This window comes from Belonocnema kinseyi, chromosome 5 (assembly GCF_010883055.1).
Source record: "Belonocnema kinseyi isolate 2016_QV_RU_SX_M_011 chromosome 5, B_treatae_v1, whole genome shotgun sequence".
NCBI lineage: Eukaryota > Metazoa > Arthropoda > Insecta > Hymenoptera > Cynipidae > Belonocnema > Belonocnema kinseyi.
This window is the reverse complement of record NC_046661.1, coordinates 61,538,836-61,561,585: the sequence shown is the minus strand read 5'-3', so window position 1 is coordinate 61,561,585 and position 22,750 is coordinate 61,538,836. Positions and strand designations below refer to the sequence as shown.

General features: G+C 35.2%; 1 protein-coding gene across 1 annotated transcript in view; it reads left to right on the top strand.

Annotated features, from left to right (window-relative positions):
- LOC117172911 (periodic tryptophan protein 2 homolog) overlaps positions 1 to 22,750 on the top strand; it is a 272,846-nt gene that overhangs the window by 170,708 nt on the left and 79,388 nt on the right. The window contains exons 11-12 of the mRNA XM_033361205.1: positions 2,101 to 2,278; positions 20,559 to 20,702. Coding sequence (XP_033217096.1) covers positions 2,101 to 2,278; positions 20,559 to 20,702 — 322 coding nt within the window. The remainder of the gene's footprint in view (positions 1 to 2,100; positions 2,279 to 20,558; positions 20,703 to 22,750) is intronic.

Sequence of the window (22,750 nt, the reverse complement as noted above, 5' to 3'; positions counted from 1 at the left end):
ATATATCTAGTCGGGAGTGATGCTGACTGAAAACAGATGATTTGGAGCGATTCGCGCGCCATCTGTTGGTCATTCTAAGGACTTATTGAACTACCCTCGTAGATTGCGCTATGAGAGTTATGTGGTTATTATAGTTTATATGGTTATAAGATTGAGGTTTTATGAGTTCAAGGTGTTACGGGCTTAAAGGGTTGAAAGGCTATTAGTCCAAGGGGTTATGGGATTTAATATATTAGGTATAGCGAGATAATTGGGCTCAGATTATTATGTTTTTTCGTGGGGTGAAATGAACTTCGGATTCGGTTTCAGCGACCCCAAAAATGTACAGTAAAAATGACCTGACCTCCAGGTCAGAATTATTTTTTATTTTTGTGTGATTGTGAAGAATTTTGAAGGATATATCAAAAACCTTACATGGTGGGGTAAAATGTACTTCGGATTAAATGAAGATGGTCTGACCCCCAGGTCAGAAAAATATTTTCTCGGTGGTGCTGTGTTATTATTTGTTGTGAACAATTGATTCGCACACTTAATCATTTCAAATCAACATGCAAACACTAACCAATGCGGTAGCTGACACGAAGCATACTCAGTGCGGCAAGATTCCACATTTGGAAGAACTGGTTAACGGTAACATCGCCCAAGCTACTTTTTAATATAGTATATAGGTATATTATAATTAACAAGACAAACTGTTCACAGAAATGCTTAATCGATCAGGGAAAAAATAAAAACGTAAAAATATGTTTTTAAATAACAATTACTTTATATCAAAGTTCAAGGCAAATTCACCCTTAAAAAAAGATTACATATTTTAATGTATAAGGACTCACTTTTTGCATTTAACGGACTTTACATATTGCACCATATAACTTTTAAAGATTTTTTTATGTGAGTTCCAGTAGCCTCCAGTGTCCTAATTTTTACGGCTCCATTTAAAAATCACTAAACAATGAAGGCTTTAAATGAGAAATTATATAATCTTTATTGGCTGAATCCAATTTCGTTAACTTCAAGCGTTCCGCAGTTAAGAGATCAAGTGACTAAATTCTTAAAATTCTCCATTTTTATATTTGCAAAATAATAATAGTGCTTTTATATCAGTATTGCTTAATTTGTATCAAATTATTTAATAAAAGGTGTGGTAAGAAACTGAATGTATGATACATGTTTCTCTTTATTGATTGCAAAGAAAAATTGATTAAAAAGTCGTTTCTGTTTGTGTGTACCAATTATAGCAACTGCTTTTTTTGTGGCATACGTAGCTACTGCTCACTTCGTACCACTTTCCTGAATACTTTCTCTACTTAAATCTATTGTCGGTGGCTCCTCGTTGTTTTCTCAAAACATACTTATTTTTTTTTAAAAAATAAAATTTACAGAAAATAATAAAGTTTTATCGCTTAAATTGATTTTTGTGTTAATTTTGTAATTGAGTAAATATTTATTTTTACAACAGACATTTTAAATTCCTAAGTAATAAGTAAAAATAATATATATACTTGATATATATACTTGACGTATTCATGTGTATAATATCTTTGCTAAGGTTCGGGCCGTGAAGCTTAGTCGTAGAATTCCTATGTTAAGTATAAGCTCGGTCAGGTCCATGCTATGTCGAGCGAGACTCAATGCTGGTCAGAAATTTTCATTATCGAATGATGGTAATTATGTGATTTCGGTAACTCAGAATGAAACGGAACCTTGGTTGGTCAGTAAGTGGTGTTGTAGCTACTATTCTCAGAAATTTTTGTTTAAAGATTCTGAGTATCAATAAGTAAGTCTTCTCATTGTACAAGACATAGGGAAGCCGCTATTTTCAGATGGGTGCTCCCAGCCGCATCACCTTGTTTGGCGTCGAGACCTGACTTTGCCTTGTGATATACGACGTGTAGGTTAAAAAATTATATAGTGTTTGATATTTTCTTTAGATATTTTGTTTGTCTCGTAAAATGCAATTCAGAACCTTTTGTACAATTAATTATGCACAGGTTATTCTTTCATGCTTGAATGAATTATATATGCCACCTAATGAAAACTATTTTCTTGTTGTCTTTATTTTGACAATTTTTCTCATAAAACTGATTTTTTTTCTGTTAGGATTTCACCAATAGGCGAAAGGTTACTGAATTTGGCAATTTAAATTTGGTCGAAATGCGCGAAGAAAACGAAGGAGGCAATGTTTCAATGCGATTACCTGGAACCAGAAAAGGTGACATGGCTAGCAGAAGTATGGAATCAGAAATTCGAGTATTTTCTTTGCAGTTTTCTCCCACTGGTAAGCTAATTCCGTTACCAAAATTTGAGATAAAAAATATATTAGGTGATAAAGCTTTTCTAAAAATCTTTCCTACAAAACTATTAAAGCTTTCCTACAACATTCCCACAATTCATAAATATGGATATTATGATACAACCGAGTATACCCACAGAGTTTACGGGATAAGAAAATAATAATTTAACACATGTTCCTTCAGCAATTTCGGACCTAGATTAAATAATTTTGTTTGTACCCAATTGTAATATAAGGATTCTGCATTAAGTCCCTAAGTGTCTACCATTATTTATCGGATGCATATTAGATCACAGAAAATGTAAGGTCGATATGATTTGTGCTCCTTATTGTCCGGATTACCATGATGAGTGTACTTGTTAAAATCAGTTTAAGCAACATTTAAAATGCAGGGGCGTTCAATTTTAAATGCAACTATCAATTCGTGGATTTTTTTTGTTTCGATTAATTTGTAGTATTTGTGGTTAGAAATATAGGGGCAAAAGAATTATGTAAAATTTTCAATATTTGCAATAGGAAATGTTGGTTACTTTTTAATAGATTTTTTAACTCTATAATTCGATATTTTTTTATTATTGATCGGGGTAGGAAGAATGTGAGAGGTGGAAAAAGTTATCGATCTTTTGGTCTATCAGAAAGCTCTTTTATTGAGCTAAATTCCAAAAATGTTAGGTGAGACTTTGTATTTGCATTTCTCGAAGCTTCTCCAAATAGGATTTTAACAGGAATCGAGAACCTTCTAAAACTCGTTACCGGGAACATTCATTTTTAAGCTCGTGCTCTGATTGGTTATCTTGCGTGAGGCCCGCCCCCTTGCAGTCATCGAAACGCACTTGCGGGCGAGCAGGGAAAAAGGCCGAGTCAGTCTGGTGCGAGTAAGAAAAGTGTCAACGTAAACTCAATAAACTTATAATTATTGAAATATCCGTTCGCTTATTATTTCTCGATTCTCCTTCTCCCTGTGGACTACAGTGTCAGAATTGGGATTAGTCAGATATGTGAACGCTAATCGAAAAAAAGGAAACTTTCAGTTTTTCTCGTCGATATGGCTGACCGGATCGTAAAGCTAACGGATCGTGAGCTAAAAGGGATCTCAACTTATGTGACGTTCATAAAAATTCGTGATCCACGTAAGTTGAAAATTATGACAATGTGCGCTTAGAAGTATTAATTATCTGGGTGGCAAAGACAAAATCAGTCGCTGTGAGAATACCCGTTTTTTCTGTGTGAGATGAAAAGAAAATTAGATGTGAAAGTTTCTATTGTATTTTTTTCTCCTGGAAATCGTGTAAACTCGCAGTAGAGCTAGCTTTTGAAGAACAAAGAGTTTTAGATGAGCAAAAAACTTTTGATGAACAAAGGCGGGAGGACGAACGAAGAATTGCTGGTGTGCAGAGAAGAAACGAAGCTGGGCAACAGCCCAAAAATCGCGTCGATCATCCTAGCTTGGATCTAAATAACTCATATGTTCCAGCTGATATGGAACATAAAAGAGAGTTGTTGCGACATTTACAAGGCAAAGCTCTCAGCTGGTTTCACTCGAGGGCGGAGCATTTGACATTGAGTATCCCTGAACTTTTGCGCGAGATGCAATAACTTTTTGACTTTAGACTTGCGAAACTGACACTCAAAAAAGACATTGAAGTGCAAATGTGGCAAACTAGTGAATCATTTGCAACCTATTTCTATGATAAAAATACCCTCGCGAAAGCGGACGTGCTTAAGCCCTTCGAAAAAATTATTCTTTTTGACAAGAAAATAAATTATGTAAAACAATCGCAATTAATCTAAGCCCTGTACAAAAAATTTTGAAAGTAAAGTGGTCACCATTAAAAGTTTAAAAAGTTCTGTAAGTGCCGCGAAATTATACACATCACGTCTAATTGCGATTGCGAATGTTGGAACGATGGAATGAATCGTTCAAAACCAGAATACAATCGTGTTAGGCGGTTGGCTTCGCATAAATAAATAAATAATAAGTTTCTTTTTTGTTGGCATCTTGTATTTGCTTGTATGTCACATTTGAACACTTGAAAAAAAATTAACCAAGCATAACGTAAGACAAAACATATTCTATGAAAACCGTATTCTATCAGTTCCTAGATCAAATACGGAACCGGATACAAAGAAAGGATTCGTTTGCGAGTAATACAAACGTATTATGCGGGTAACTTTTCTTCCTCATTTGTCGGTTCAGCAGCATTAACGATTCTCCGCTAAAACACCTTGATCTATTAAACTGCGATTTTTAAGTTTAGGCACTGTAGGAAAATCAAGTTATACACTACGAATAAGCCTTTCACAATACACAGCATTTCTATATCATCCCTGAAAATAAACCTGTAATATAGGAATAAAATTATTTTTGATCATTTCTATCCTACAAATTCACTGTCGCTGTTTTTATAAATAAAAAATCAATTTAAAAAAACGGAGCCAAAAAGAATCGAACCCAGAATCTCGATCGTTCGAGTATTACGCCTTGGCCGCCACGCCGTTATGACTGGTAAATTTGGACTCCGCGAGAAGCAAGAGTCACTCGTTGTGCAAAAGCACCTAATTTTTCGAAATGTTATATCTCGAAAACGAGGCCCCAATTGGATAAACACTAAAAGTGTTTTTTTTTCTCGCTAGGTCACAAAGAACACCAAAACGCATTCCGAGCGAAATCCGTCATGCTAAAATACCCTATTCAAACTTCCTGCTCTTTGTGCCTTTTTTTTGAATTATTCAGCCACAGATGTGGAGAACAGTTTACATGGACCCAGGGACTTAAAAATAGCGAGAATTCATGCATATGAAATAAGGTTAAACTACCACCGCATGGTCCTACTGGAAACACTGTCATCTAACAATGACATCGGCTCCTAGTAGAACCACAGTAAATCACACCTATATCCGCTTCTCACGACCTTGAGATTCGTGAACACAGGGCACGATGAAATTATGAGGACAGTTCAACTAAACCCTCGTGTGTTTTGAGGACACGACGCGGCCCAATCATTAAAATCTTTCTGTATCTATATCGTAATTACCTTTGCACATTTTTGGAAACCTGGTATGGCTTTGGGTTACGAACCAGTGATAGCTTCCCATCTTCAAGGGAACTGCTCACAAGGACAATTACTCTGACCGAATATTTAGGGTATAGTCGTTGCAGCTCCCTTTTTAGGTCTTGATACCTCTCCTCATTTTCCTTCGCTTTGGCAATGAGGGTGTAGTCGGCTGGAGCCGCGAATTCAATTACGAATATAGTTCGTAGTCTACACGAGAAAGATGGTAATAAAGTACTCTTAGGGCCGCATTATTTCAGTAGAGATACGTTGTTCTCACATAGGTTGGACATCCAGATAGTATGTCTTGTACGTATTCAGCGCGTGCATTACACGCGCTGCTCATATCGCTGGGAATTTCTGGACACAAGATGCAGCCACGGTGAAATGACAGCTTCCTGACATCCTGCAATGAATCCCTCTGTACCTGATTTAAGCTCGGATTTAAGCTCGGATGATTTAGAAGAGAAGCATGGTGATTGAGTAATGCACTTTCCTCACTTCTGTTGTAAAAATGTAGGCCAAGGGCCTCGGCCGCCTGCTCCGCGGCTTTGTAAATGAACGTTCCTTTGCCAATCATCTCACGTTTCTCGATAATTTTTAGGAGATCTCTGCTATTTGCATCAATGTGATCTTAAATGTGGCGATAGCAAGAACTGTAAACTCGTTCTTTGTCCATTGAACCTTCCCTAACGAGTAGAGTAGAACTGGGACGGCAAACATGTTATTCGCAGATACCTTGCTAAACGACGACAAATTTGAAGACTAAATCTGTCCAAGGGGGTGCTTGCATCCGCTCCAGGGGACTACTTTACTGACATTACGTCATGAATGCGGCTTTGAGAGACGCCCAGGTATGTATAGTTCTTTCGTGTGTAAAAATGTATAATAGTACAAAATGTAAAATGTATAATAGTACATTCCGCAGCGCGGAAGAAAGAGGCAGAAGTGTTATGCAAACAAGTAGAGGGCTCGTAGTATCACTCTGAAAGAAGGCCCGCTGTAAGGTGACGTTGATCGTTGTCGCACAATAATTCTAGAGAAGATAGTAAATCTAGTTTTCCAAAGAGGCATCAATCTCTGTATCGATTTCACTATGTGTGGATGAACCTTCAAGCTTTTCAACAGATAGCTGATAAGCTCATAATTGAAAGCTTTCTGAAAGTCAATCCAGACAATTAAAAATTAAAAAAGCTTGAAATTAAAAAACTTGAAATTTTAAGTGAATATATATGCAATAATATGCAATAATGCAATAATTCGTTCCAAATCCTAGATTATTACTCTTTTATCGATCTGAAATGGAACAAACGTGGTCTTTTTACGACCTTCCCCCTTGACTACTCTCTCCACGCAGACTTACCTAATATGTTATTAAAATGATATTCGTGGTATTCAAAAGTAAGCAAGCCAAAAGGAGCTGTGAATTAGGTGAAAATTCGGGTTTTCTTGAAAACATAAGGTTAATGATAAAAGCAATGAAGTCTAAACAATAAGTAGTGCAAATTTCTTATGTTCTCTTTTTTTTCTCAAAATAAATCAGCAGATGCAGGAGAACATGCTCCTAAGTGGATTTTGGCTAGAACCCCGACACCCTTCGTGAACAATCGCGGGCGTTTGAAATCCCCTCGACCTCACCAATAACTGACTGTATTGTATATGGATGGCCCCTTATATGGTATTGAACCGAATGGCTCTAATATGGTCTTCATTAATGGATAATTGAAAATATATTAGGAAACTTTAATGGATGTACGTACTAATTTAGAACGTCTATGATTATAAACAATTATTTTCACACGGATTATAAATATGACATTTAACAATTTTATGTCTTAAAATATCCTAATTTTGTCATTGAAGCTGTAACGTACTTTTTCTTTAGCGTTTTCAACCCCTCCTTTTATGAACTCCTGCCTACGCCACTGGCTCCACCACCATGTGGTTACAGAATCTTTCTCATACCCTACCGACGAATAGTGTCGGCCCACTAATTGGGTTATCTATTACAAACTTTACCTCCTGGCAGAAGCTAGGAAAATGAATTTATTCGCCTGATATTTTACAAAAGTGTTCTTTAGGACTTTACCTTTTATAGAACACTGTGGTGTAATTTTTTTTTATATAATCACCGAGACGAAAATATATGTACCCTTATGTGAAGTTATTTTCGTCTCTGTGATTAGATGAATGACTGCTGGGTGAATTTATTTTCGTATCGGAGTTTGGTTTAACCCTTTCCGGCATACATTTTTCAGGGAAACGAGTTTTCATGAAAATTGGTACATAGGGGTTTTTGAGGTCGCTGATTACGAATCTGAACTCAGATTTTAAAAATTCAAAATGGCGGGCCCAATATGGCGGCTAACGTTTGGCATATTTTTTCTGAAAATTGGTATACGGGGGTTTTTGGGATCACTGATCACGAATCTGAACTCAGATTTATAAAATTCAAAATGGTGGATCCAATATGGCGACATAAATTTGGAATATTTTTGGATTTTTTTAAGAATTAGTATACAGGGGTTTTTTTGGAGTCGCTAATCACGAATCCGAACACAGATTTTGAAAATTCAAAATGGCGGATCCCATAAGGCGGGCAAAATTTGGATTTTTTTGTTGAAAATTGGTGTTCAGGGGTTTTGGTATCTCTGATCACGAATATTAACTTAGATTTTGAGCATTCAAAATGGCGGTCCAAAATTCAAAATATTTCTAAATTGTTTTTTGAAAGTTGGCTTAGGCAGGGGGTCGCTGATCTTGAATCTGTTTTCAAAATGACAAATATTTAGAATATTGAGGTTTGAAAAAACATACACCTACTCACCTAAAACATGGATTAGTACCAATTTTCTGAATTTTCAAAATCTAAATTCAGATTCGTGATCAGTGACTACAAAAATCCCTGTACACTAATTTTTTTTTTAATCCAGAAAAGTTGATCATTTTGACCGCCGTATTGGATCCGTCATTTTGGATTTTCAAAATCTGATTTCAGATTCGTGATCCGCGACCCCGAAAACCTCTGTATACCAATTTTCAGAAAAAAATCCAAAAATATTTCAAGTTTCGGGCGCCCTCTTGGATCCACCATTTTAAATTTCCAAAATCTAAGTTCTTATTCGTGATCACTTATCCCAAAAACCCCTGTATACCTATTTTCAGATAAAATCCAAAAATATTCCTAATTTCGGCAGCCATATTGGGCCTGCCATTTTGAATTTTCAAAATCTGAGTCCAGATTCGTATTCAGCGACCCCAAAAACCTCTAAGTACCCATTTTCATATGGATATAATCGACAGTTTTTTCAATAATGAATGTTTCAAACAAAAAAGGCTTTTTTTCATATTTGTTTATAAGTATTAACAAATTATTTTGAAAATTTAGACCCTTCGCACAAAAATTTCAATTTTCTATCATCCTGCGAGCATGAAATTAAAAAAAAATTGTGTAAAATCCAATAAAAACTACTCTGAAATCGCAAAAAATGATATGAAAAAAAAGGTGGGAATACGGTATTCCCACCATGCCGCAAAGGGTTAAACTATACACTAAAGATAAAAAGTAAGGTTATGTGTTCATTGTTGTTTATCGGGACCTGTCGGGCCTTTGTCGTTACTTTTTATTCAATCTGCCAATTTCTACATTCTTATCAAGAAAAATAATATACGTGCTAGGGGACAAAACATAAGAATTGCAACTCGCGTGATTTCGCTGCACGCTCGTTGGAATTCCACGTATACGCCCCTATACGCGTAATCTACTATTTTGTCCGAGCATGCTTTTATAAATTTAAACTTAAATAAAGTCAGTATGAAAAATGAAACTGAAATGGCTTAAGGAAGTTGATTGTTTTTAATTGAAAATGTAAATTTTTATTTAAAAATTCATGATGTAAAATAACATTAACGTAAATAATGCGTAAAAACAGAAAAGATTCTGAGACTATGGTGAAACCGGGAAACGGAGGAGCGCATTTTAATAAATTTCAACGTTCTTTTCTAACCCTACACGTCCTTTGTTTCCCGGCGTCCTTTCTATCTCGCGCATGAGCACTTTTAATATCAGAACATTCTTTATGATAAACGTATTGCAATTTCCTTTCATTCTTCCCATCATTATTCTTATCAAGAATACACTCAACAATTTTTTGAATATACATCTTTGAATAACATCTTAGTTTCAGAAAATAGAACTTCTCCGTAATTCTACTGACATTTTGATCAGATTCAAAATTGTTATGTGCGTCATGATACGTAATTAATCTAGATTCGCGCATATTTTGGGGAACATGAAACAATTCTTTTGCTTGAGCGCCCTTTTAGAGTTGATTATACAATAAACCGTCTTGTTGGACAAAATCTTTTACTTCTTCTTGTTCTAGCTTAGTCCTCTCTTCTTCAGGTTTTTTTTAGACTCTTGTTAATCTCTAATACTTTTTCTCGTAGCTTCTTTGAAAAATGAAAAATTTATCATCACGTATATTGATATATAGTTGAAATATAATCTTGGATCTCTTTTGAGTGAACATTTTTTACGGGGGTACGCGATAATGCGTCAGCGTGCATCATACTCTTTCCTTTTTTATATTTAATTTGAAACGTAAAATCATTTATCTCACTCGTCCATCGGAGAATTCAATGATTTTGTGTCTTCCATGCATTTAGATTAACTAAAGATTGACAATCAGATATTATCATACATAAATGTAATTCCAATTTAAAAAACGCTTATGCGTCGGAGAGTCCACGCAAGAGCCAGTAACTGAAGATTACTTGAGTGAAGTTGTTGGGACTGAGTGGTTCTTCTACTCATGGCGTATACCAATCTTAAGGGATCTTTTTGTCTATTAGCTTGTAAGAAAAGCGCTTCTACGCCCACATCCTACGCGTCTGTGTTTAATTCTGTTTTTGCCGATTTGGGATTATACTTTTTTAACACAGGTTTCCTTACGAGACTTGGTTTTAGACACATAATTCCAAATGAAGAATTCTTCCTTTTTAAGAAGTTTCTTAAGTGGTGCCGCAATTCCTGAAAAATTTTCGACGAACATTCTAAAGAAGATATTGAGGCCCAAGAATCGTCTTAGTTCTCCGTGGTTAATAGGTCACGGAAAGCTATCTACTCCTAATATTTGTATTTCACATGGCCTACTTCTCCGTCCCCAAGGAAACATCCTAACTAATGTACTATCTGCATTCCGAAACGACATTTATTTAAATTCAGAGTTAACTTCGCCTCGCGTAGTAAATTAAGAATTCCCTGTAGGTTTTCTAACAATTTTCTCAAGTATCTGCAAATAATCAAGTATCATCAAAGAAGGTTATTGCGATAACCTTCCTTGGGGTAATTTCTGAAACTCGATGCATTAATTTGGCAGAATACATTAGAGCATTTACCAGTTCAAGCATTGCCCTATTTAATTCTCCTGTTTGTGTATCAGTTATAAAAGCGGTTTTGTCGACTGAACCTTCTTCCATAGGAGTTTGTAGATAACCTGATGCCAAATCCAACTTTGCAAAATATCACGCCCCGTACACTTTCTCAATAAAATCATTAAAGTTTTTAATTTGATTTAACTTTCGATAGTCTACCACTATCCGTGGGGTTTCATCTTTCATTTGAATTATAAAAGGAGGGCTCGTGAAATCAGCATCAATTTTTTAAGCAATTCCGGCTTGTTTATATTCATTAACTTTTTGTCTAGGTCTGCGCGATTATTAAAACTCAGTTGGTATGGCTTTGATCCATCTCTGAACTGAATTTCTATTTCTATTCTATTGGTGCATTTTAAATCAGTAATATAACTCGCGTAACTCGCACAACATCATAATGATGTTGTTTAAGCAGATTAATTAGTTGTTGTCGTTTCATAAGTTGACTACACCGTCCGTCTGATATTGACTTCCGCAAATGATACAGTTTAATCGTGTTTTAATTTCCTAGGTGCTTCCTCAATTGTGAGTATATGACCCCATATTTTCTGCCCCTCTCTAATTGCTGCCCAACATCACATTCCTAGAAAATACTGCGGCTTTACATTCATAAAATTTAGTTCATATCCAATTCGCATGTCGCAATTCATCCTAATTCAACTCGCTCGCCACCCAAGTTCTCATTTGTTATAAATTCAACCTTAAATATAAGTCCGGATGGAGAGTGGCGCAGGAAAGGCTTGAGCGAGTTGATTGTTTTTAATGGAAAAAGTAAATGTTTAATAAATTAAGGATACAAAGTTACATCAATGTAAACGGTGCATCAACACCGATAGGGCTGTGGCTGTGTTGGATCCGAGAAACCGAGAAAAGCTAATACTCACGGTTGTGTTTCTAAATACGTAGCACACTGCCCCTGCCCTCGTGCACCTAGCTCAAAACCTACTACCACACCTTTTATTTCACGGCGTCTTTTCTATCTCACGCATGCGCACTTTAATAATAATAGAGCATTTACTAGTGAAATTCACCTACAGCCTACAATTCTTAACCGATTTTCAAATTTTTTTAGAAGTCTTATATAAATAGACAGAGGGAAAATAGGACATTTTGTAATTATTATTATTGATCTTTAAATAAATAATTAATCCCATTCTCGATCAAAATTAATGTCGAAGTATCTAGAGAATATAAATAATTAACAGGATATCAAATCTAATGCTCTATACAAATTATAATATCCAAACTTCAACATCGCGGAAAATTTTCTTGCAAAGTATAGTTGTATGTTAAAATTGCTTGGTTTCATATACAGAGTCATATTTTATCATGAAAATTTCTTTTGCGGTATAATTTTTTTATTTTATAAGGAAATTATATAAATAAATGCACATTTTAGGTATGTATTGGAAAAAAGGTATTGTTTTCCTCTCGTAGTACCTTTGAATGATATTAGTTGTAATATTGAGTGATAAAGATTGGTCACTCGATATTATTTGTTTACATTATAAACAATTTTTAGAAACAAAGGCATAGTTTGGTCAAATTTAGACAGAGAGTAATCGATTTTCTCTCTAATCGTCTTCAAATTATATAAGCAGTGATTTTTAGTGACAAAGAATTGTGAAACGGTATTATTTGTTTATTTTATAAACAAATTTGATAAAAAAATGCATAGTTTGACCATTTATAGGTACAAAGTAACCTTTTTCTTTTTTATCGTCCTTAAATTATATTAGTGGTAATTTTTAGTGATTAAACTTGTCATTCGATATTATTTGCTTGTTTTATAAACAAATGCATAGTTTGGCAATTTATGAGCAAAAAGGAATCGGTTTTCTTTCTGATCGTCATCAAATTATATAAATTCCAATCGGACAGTATACACAAAAAGCTAGAGAAGCACGTAATAAGGTTTTCAAGAAATAAATAAATTTAGCCAATAAATGGCTAAAATATGCAATATTCTTTAGTTACTTCAAAATTAATTTTCATAAAAAATGGGATTAATTAAATTGTTTATTTACAGATGGAAAGTAATACTTAAAATATGTCTCATTTTCGCTTATTTTTATTTATATAAAAAATGGGAAATGATTCAAATTGCCAATCATTTATAAAAAATTGGAATGTCGATTAAGAATTGTAGGCAGTAGGTGATTTTGAATAGTTAATTCCGATAATAGTAATCATATGCACGGTGAGCCTCAACCAACTTCAACGGAAAGATCCCTGAATTTAGAGTACGTGTATTGGATACTGTTTTATGTTTCTATAACGGAATGTAAAGATGTTGGGGTAAGGTAAGTTTGTTCTTATACAAGAAAAAATTGGTTCTAGAGTTCGAAAAAAAAATCAATTGACGGAAGTAGACACCTACGTATCAGAGCAAAGCTCAATAAAAGGCTTATAAGTTGCACTCGTACCGTTGCTCGAATGAGGCTGCGGGGTTCAGAAAATCTCGACTTACACTCTACGAGGACTCTACTCTAGGTGCTGGATGTAATCCTGTGTGCCTTTCTAGGTCCGCAGGATTTTTTAATTGAATATCATGTAAAATGTTGTGCTGATTAGGAAAAAGTAGCCCCCCCCCCCCAAAAAATGCCGGAGTTTCGAGATAATTGTGTTTTAATTATTTTTTAATTAATGCAATTGCCCTGTTGCAATTTAGGGTTTTGCGAAAGTTTAAATATATGCTCGGCTAGAAAACCGATGTAGGAATAGAAATGTCCTCTCCCATTTTTTGATTCAATCAATTCTTAACATAAAAAATAAACATTTACGTTGAAAAGAGAGGAAAACTAAACATTAATGATAAAAGTGATCGATTTCGAGAAAACATTGGTTAAAGAAATAAAAAAATGCAGAGCCAGAATAGAAAGGTGATTTTTTTGTAGGAAGCAATTTTATCAAGAAACTTCTAGACATAAAAAATACTTCTTTTTTTGTCTACTTCAACTTTTATTAAGAAAATTTGTTCTAAGCTTTATATTCAACAAGTTAATGAGGATTTTTGAATGTACACGACGCGATATACATTTAGAAATTTTTAATAAAATGTTCTGGAAGTTTTTACATGGTTAAAGGAAGTCCTAATTAAAAAATTAGCGTCAGCTAGTTTAAAATCAAATAATAATTCTTTATGATTTAAACAATAATACACTAAGTCTCTTTATAAACTTGTAATAATCGCAGGGACTTGTAATATACCCGAATAATTTTAATACAAATTAAATAATAAAATGGCTTTTAAAAAATATTACTATTACTTATACATTTATTATGATTAAATTATATTTTTTTGTTTAAAATGTAATGGATCCTTATTGCTGTGATAAAGCAAAATTTTACGGCAGCGACATGCAGCTCCCATAAACCATCCCAAATTTTGACTGAGCCAAAGGCGTAAACTTGTCACCCTGGCTATTTGTGCTCGAGAGGCGAGAGCCCTTTGCAAGGGCGACAAGTTTACGCCTTTGGCTCAGTCATAATTTGGGATGGTTTACGGGGGCCGCATGCTGCCACCGTGAACTTTTATTTTATCACAGCAATTAGGACTGATTACATATAAACCAAAAAAACTAGCTGACGCAAATTTTTTAATTAAGATTTGTTTTATTCATGTTAAAACATCCAGAAGATTTTATTAATAATTTCTAAATGTACACCACCTCAAATTTTGTACGTTTAAAAATGCTCATTAACAAAATCACCTTTCTCTTCTGGCTCTGAATAGTCACTTTACGTGAAGTCCGATTCTAAAGCATTTCTGAATAAAATTGTAGATCGCAGAGGAAAGCACAAACTGCCAGAATCTGAGGTTCTGTTTAATTTTATTTTGTGGGAACGTATTCCTTTGCCGTCATCCGAGGGTGCTATTACCGGCTATCAGTGGGTAACACGTTGAAGTTAAGCTATAAGGTGCTCTTTAAAGAATAAATAAATGATCCAAATTATTTACATATCTTTGTATTCATGATTTTATTTATATTCTTGCAACCCCCAAATGGTCAAAACAAATCAATTAAAGTCGCATCCCCATTTAGACATAGTTATTCGTGTCCAATAATGTGATCATAATAATAATTGACACAGGTACAAAAATCAGAATGATACATGTTCTTGCTAATATTCGTTATTCATTCATTACTCCCATTATACAAGGAAACGAAATGGGCTTAGTTCTTAGCACTTATCGTGGCCCTGTCTAGTGGGCCGTCGTTTATTACACGTTGCACGATCGCAACTCTAGTCCTGTAGTGTCATAGCACACCCGCATGCACACATGGATTTTACGCACGAGACACTTTTCCCACTGTCGCTTGTTTTATTTATTTTCCTAGGAATATCGTGTAAGTGGCTTTAAACCCAGAGACTAAGAGTAAATTTAAATTAGCGTCATCTCTGTTATACTTTATTTCTAGGACTCCAAATAACAACTATAGTAATTAATGTCACAGTAGTTTTGAGATTTTACTGCATAGCTAATTTCTCTATTTCCTTTTACATGGTTGCGGCACCATCTGTATATAGTTCAAATGCGGCTTTCGATGTTAATTTTGAATTTAGTGAGGAATCCCGCTGCGATTTGTTACTTCTGATAGCAAGAAAAAGAGAGAGATCCTGGGGTTGGTCCCCGTCGTTTCTCTTGCTAATGGTTCTCTTTCGAATCTTAACGACACTCCTGGAGTTGTCATCGACTTCGCAGTGTCCTGATTAATGGAACAAACACGTTTTACACTTCAGCCCGATATTTGTAATTACAGCCTTTGTGGATTTACGAATTCCAATAAGGGGAGCAAACCGTAAGGGTTGAGTGGAGAGATCGACGTTACCAACTCGACGGGCGTGTTTAGAATTTTTCCCGGAGGATCCTTCTAGACGATACGACTTGCTCGTCACAAGTAGTTCGAACGACTGCTTTTACTGAATTTAGAAGAATTCTTTGATTAACAATCTTTTGGTTGGTGCAGGGCGGGAATTTGTTGCCTAAATCAAAATTGCTTTTATTACGGAAGTTATAGGCCTATTAGGTTTTCTCGCTCTGAAGGGTAGTCAGAGCGAAGGATGCTTGGGAAAGTTGAGTGATGGTGAGCGGTCGTCTGGTAGAGAATAACTGGCGAAGGAGTGGAGAAAAAGATATTACGCAACAACACAGTGTTTACACGGAGCATTCCTAGTGCGCCTTGTCTTTATGGTAACGCCGGTCTCTTGCCATTTGATAGTGTGTGTACGTTGACATTTGGTAAATTGCATGCGCTTAATTCTTTCATGATTCCTTCTATCTCTTATTCATTTTCAATGCCACTTTTACATTATATTTATACATACAATCTGTTCGTAGGTGAATCTTACGTGTATAACAAACTTTCTGTATACTAATTGATTTTCCCTACGCTTTCTTACTGGAAACCTTTTTGTTTTAATTCAAATGTTAAATTTACTTAAGTTAATTGTCCGTTTCCGATGTAATTGGAAATTTCGACTAGCTGACCTTCATCACCTTCAGATAATTTTGGTTTTGAGCCTCGGTGAGTATGGTTTACATCTGACTCAAATTCAAGTGGAGAGGAGGCTAATATATTACTTCTGTTGTCCCTATTATTTCCATGGGACCCCATAAAGTTATATCGTCGTTTCTTAATTAGCATCCTGGGGCTAGCTGAATAATTTCAACTCCTGATACTATCTTTATTTGCATTAATACTTATTCGTAAGTTGTTTACATGCCATGAGTTCCTCTGTTTTTGATAGACTATATATTCTTTGGGAATTTTCCATGGCAATATAGTTGTATTTGGTGTGGATGAATGCTTCCGTACCATTCTTTAGTGCCAATTGGATGACGGGTAATGCGTTCATCTGATATATAGAGTATTTGAATCTGGCCGATAAAGGTATATCTAACTTAATTCTCAGGAATTTATTCCTACCATTTATGGTGGCCCGGGTGAGACTATTTAGATTTTTAATGCTTATTTTGGGTCCAGGGATTGGAAAGTCTAAATTTCCCGCATGATCTTAAAATCTCTATAAATGGGTTCCATTTGTTCGTAGTTTAACAATGATGGAAGGAGTTTTCCTTTCCTTGCCGCCTGGATTACACTGATCAGTTCCTGTGTTGTCCCAATATATTCTTCCAGTCCTATTTCGATAGCGTAGTAGGACTTCCAAATTTTGTTTGATATTTAGATTAAATACTGATGTTTCTGCATTCTGCATTTTATGTACTATTTGGCTTAATTCTGCCCGTATCCTTTGCTGTTCTTCTTCTGTCTGCTTACTGCGTAAGTGCATCTCTTCCAGTTGGGTTCGAACTACATGTGTCTGTCTTCCCATTAGATGAGATAAGTTTGCAGATGCTCTATTGATTTCACTGAGTTCAGCTTTCAACTGCTGTCCTTCATCATAGTTCAGAAGACCTTGACTGGACCTATCATACTTCCTAGAAGTCCTAGCATTGGTGTTGTTATCCGTCTACGCATTCCTGGTAGCATGGTTATAGAGTTATTTCTTTCGGATATTCTATTGAGATCTTCCATTTCATGTTGAACCCTGGTCTGGAACCGTTCTGCCATGCTGAGCTTCACGTGGAGATGATATCCCCTAAGAGTGGTCGTACAGTTATATTCCTTTAGAGTCCTACAGTACTTCGATAAGTTGTTAATTCGTGCTTGATAAGTGTTTAGGGCCTGATGCATTTTATCCATGTCCATAAACGTGAGGATCCTCCAATTCCCTGCTACTCTTTTCATCTCGCCTAGATACTCATGGTATACTCCCGTACTGGAATGGAAAGGTGTTATTCGATATTTTGCTCCTTCCAATAGTTGTTGGAATTTAAATAGCAGACACAACAATATCCCAATTTCCAAATACTTCACTTATATGTCTTGATAATCTTCCGGCTCCTGACTCCAAGAGTAAGTTACCGTAAGTTTATCTGCATGTTTGAAAAAAACGCCATCCTTTTTCAGTCTCTAAGGTCACATTGTTGTTAGAGGTAAATCCTACTACGGTATAGGGGCCATGAGCTCGGCTATCGAATTTTCCGAGTCTGACATCCTTTACAACGTACACCTAATCACCTAGTTTTGCTTTTAAGGGTTTAGCGTTCTTATCATACATTTGCCATTTGATAGTGTGTGTATGTTGACATTTTGTAAATCGCATGCGCTTAATTCTTTCATGATTCCTTCTATCTCTCATTCCTTTACAATGATAGTTTTACATTATATTTGTACATACAATCTTTTCTCAGGTGAATCTTACGTGTATAACAAAATTTATGTACACTGATCGATTTTCCCTACAATTTCTTACTAGAAACCTTTTTGTTTTAATTCAAATTTTTAATTTACTTAAGTGCATTGTCTTCTCTCTCAAGCATCAACCTTATTATTTCTGATAGTCGACGCTGTGAATCTTCTTTCGAGGGATTGGCCTCGTTTTAGGTTTCCTTCTGTGTCAGTGACTCGCTTCTGTTTTGTGATTAGATTTTATAAGACTTACACTTTCTTAAGGTTGCATGTAAAAAAATCAATCTCTGATAGAATTTTTTGAAAAAGAGCAATATTTAAATAGAATAATTATTTAATGTCAAAGTTGACTATTTTAACATGTAGTTCATAAACAATGTATGGGCACTCTCCCCATTTTAATTTATAGTAATTAAACGCTCTAGTAGAGAAATTAAAAAAATGTCGGTATTAGTGATGCTTGAAAATACAAATTTAAAAAAATAATATTTTTCGAACACGTAGTTTCATAGATAATTCAATGAAAAACATCGAAATTTTAGTTACTTTCAAACTGATAAACGTAACAGTATCGCATAGCGACAACACTGTCCACTATCTATGCCTCTGGCATAGTAGGAGTAACTATACGTATACACACATACTACGAATTCTAAGCCAGTAGCGCACTGAAAATTTCACCATGCGAGTCCGTGAAATTTTTTCAATATAGTATGGCTTAACGGCACCCCGCGGAACTCTACTCTTTGTACGGGGATAGGATTTGCATACAACCTTAAGGAGTCACAATTGGCTTCCTAAAATAAGAATGTCAACTGGTCATTTTAGAGTCTTAGCGCGAAAAGAGCATGTAACATCTGTGAGAAGTCCAACTTTTGTTTAAAGCTTTTTTCTGTGAAATCAATATTTTAACCAAAATAAGTACAATTTTATTTTTATTCATTATTCAACGTAATTGTTTATTTTTTATGTTAACAATTGATTGAATAAAAAATATACAGAGGACATTTCTCTTCCTACATCATTTTTCTAGCCGATCATATATTTAAACTTTCGAAAAACCCCAATTGTTACAGGGCTTGTGCATTAATTAAAAAATAATTAAAACGCGATTATCTCGAATCTCCAGCATTTTTCGGGGGGCCATCCTACTTTTTTCGTAATCAGAACAACATTTTACATGATATTTAATTAAAAAATCATGCGGACCCAGAACGGCACCCAGGATTACACCCAGCTCGTGCTGTGCGAATAGAAAATTTGTTATTGCGAACTTACACCCCGGCAATAGTGGGGTAGCTTGATTTCAATCCTGCGAGAAACAGTCTGTTTTTAAAGTGTTTTTCTTTAAAGCGCTTCCACGATTTTTTAAATTGCATATCAAAAATATTGAAACATCATCCAAGGAGAAAATTCTGCAAAAAAGGTCCAGTAATATATTTTTTAATAAAATTTTGCACTAAAGAAATATATAACCCTTTTTGGATTCTACAATTATAATTTTACCACTAAATTTGTAGAACTGTTTTAACTCTAATTTAATTTTTAACAATCCCTGAATTAAAAAAAGTTGTATTCAGAGTTTTTCCAATTGATGACTATAATTTATAATTTTGAAAAAGCGCTTCCATGATTATTTTATTTTTTACGCATAATATGCATATACTATGTAAAAATAATACTCAAGATTCTTGATTGCTCAGTTGCTCAAATGAAAGGTAAAATCCTAATAATCATGTTTTTTAAATATCAAATTAATACATATATTTTACTAGGTTTTTATAGGAGTTGAAATTAAAGTACGAAATTCCTTAAAAATTGGAGTTTAATTTTTATCGTTTTACCTGATATTTCAATATATACAAGGCTAAGTTATTTTAGCCAGAGCTCATATATCGTAAAATTTAATAAGCTTTCCAACAGTTAAAGAAAATAACACGTGCGTCCTAGACTACGACCGAAGACAGATTCACGTGTAAACATCTTCGGTAAACGTCAATAACTTTCACATTTCCATATACATATCAGTATGTAGAAGAATACTGTACGAAATTGAAAGAATAATTTTTACTTTTCCATACAGATATCAATAAATAGATGAACACTGTTCGAAGTCGAAAGAATTCGGTGTGTCAGAACCTTGCATCTTCAAATGTTTCTGTATAACAGAACCTTGTATTAAACTTTTGAGCGATGGTTTCACTCGCTTCATGCACGACTCCCCACATCTAGGTCTAATATTTTTACACATCAACATTATTTTTATCTTTATTCTGGATGGCGCTATCGCATATCAAAGTCAAGGTTAATTTGAAATAGGTCACCATTTCTTTATTGGTCCGATACTATCCGCCAGTAGTTGTATTCCGTATAAAAAAATGACTTCTGTGAAAAATCGCTTTTACTTCTCTGCGGTACGATGGGGCTATAGAAATATCTATTTTTTACTCGCACCATTCATTGTACATACACACAAATTAATTTTATAAACCTAAAATAATATAACCGTTAATTCAGGTCAAGCGTGGGCAGCTGCGACAACTGAAGGTTTATTAATATATTCTTTGGACACTGGAGCAGTGTTCGATCCGTTTCACTTGGACACAGGAATAACTCCAGAGGCAATAAGAAATGCTCTGCGGATAAAAGATTACTCTAAAGGTATGTTCAATCAACTGGCATGTATGTATATTTTCTTGCAGCCAACTCCGATTTTCGAAAGATTTATGGACAATGCTTATTCTGCTTTTTAACAGCATGTATAATTATAAGTAAAGTTGAGTGTAAGTAGTAACATGAAATAATTAAAAACATGAAAAAAAATTAGTGGGAGTTCATACGTTTAATGGTAAAGCGGTTCACCTAGATTTATATGGAATATCAGCGAGAGCTGAGCGAAGGTTTTGATTATTAGATCGAGCAGGAGAAAGTCTCTAAAATTTAACATACGTCCTCCCCTCATCGTACATTTATTTTACTAGTTTTTATCTGTAACACTAGTATTTCAATATTTCAATTTGTCTCAATACTGCACGTTAATCGAAAACGTTACCGTAAACCGTAAACCTTATCTAGTAAGATACTTATAAACTGATCATTTATCAGTATCTCAGAAGAAGTGGTATAATTAAGCAAGGCAAGTTGGATTGAAATGTTATGACGTTATGAATAAAATCACGAATGGAAATAGTAAGTAATATTTAGGTTCGCACTAATAAACCATTATTGATAAGCAATTAATCAACGATTATCCTAATGATAATAATAGTAATGATGAATGGTTGCTACTATGTAGTCGATTTGTTACTGGTACTAAGATATGTGTATTATAATTACAAATATTTTATTATTTTTAATGTCAAGAAAAATATGAACTATTCTCACCTTACAGTATTCCATAGTTAAGTCAAATTGTAGCGTTATTTGTAATGTAGAGAAGGAGAGATATTAGAGCAGAGAACTGTCAAACGCACACGAACAAGCAAAAGGACACTGGCGCGCTGGCCCCCGGACGGAAGGTGGGAGGTAACTCGCGAACAAGTATCCCCTCTCTACACATATTAGTCAGAGTGGGAGACTCGAGGCGAACTATGATGCGCGGGCCCAAAAACACAATGTTTTTTTGTTTGTAATTGTTGAATACGAGCTCGGAATTCGGTCCCTGGTCCAACCGTTTAAGTATTTCTGCCAGTAATGCCCCTCTCCAGGGTGTCATTCTAACAGACTACTAATCGAGAAATCTCTCGGCGTAGTGGCCAAATCGAAGTGGAACCGATCTTGGACTTCTGTCCCTGGTCCAACGTTAAGTATCTCTGTTTGTAATGCCCCTTCCCAGGGTGTTATTCTAACAGACTACTAAACGAGAAATCTCTCAGCCTAGTGCGTAAATCGAAGTTGAACCGATCTTGGACTTCGGTCCCTGGTCCAACGTTAAGTATCTCTGTTTGTAATGCCCCTTTTCAGGGTGTCATTCTAACAGACTACTAAACGAGAAATCTCTCGGCCTAGTGCCTAAATCGAAGTTAAACCGATCTTGGACTTCGGTCTCTGGTCCAGCCGTTAAGAATTTCTGTTTGTAATGCCCCTACACAGATACACTCAACGCGGTATCTCTGGTTAGAAGCAGAACCCCACCTTAACCACCAAGAGGCTGTCTGTCTTACTCGCGGATGGTCTGTGGGACCTCCCATTCTCTGTTTCCGAAACCCAAAGGCCGGTTGATTTACCTTCCGGAGGGTTTGGCATATCCAGGGGACCTAGAAGGATATCCCGATGTAATACAAGATCGGGAGGTGCAGAAATATAAAATAACAAAGTTCCTAGAGAATATACTGACTCCGCCCACGTCCCCAAGGACTTGAGCTCAGGGTAATGCAAACTTCAAACCCTTGGGAACTGTTTAAGAAAGCCACGGGACGGAGGACTTACCAGCAACCCCCAGTGAGTCAACAAATTACGCCCAAGGGCATTAAAGATAATTAATATGAAGTAACTTATTTTTAGATGTGAAAATAACCAATTACTATGAGTTTACTGAAGTTGGTAATATTTTTCATTTGGTAATTACAATAAATGAAGAACATCATTAACTTTGGTCCAAGCGAATTACACTTTGGAAAAAAGACAATTGACGGAAGAAATACGAAAAAACTGTATTTTATTATTTGACCAGAAGCTTCCTTTCTGAACACTAACGCTATCAACATTTA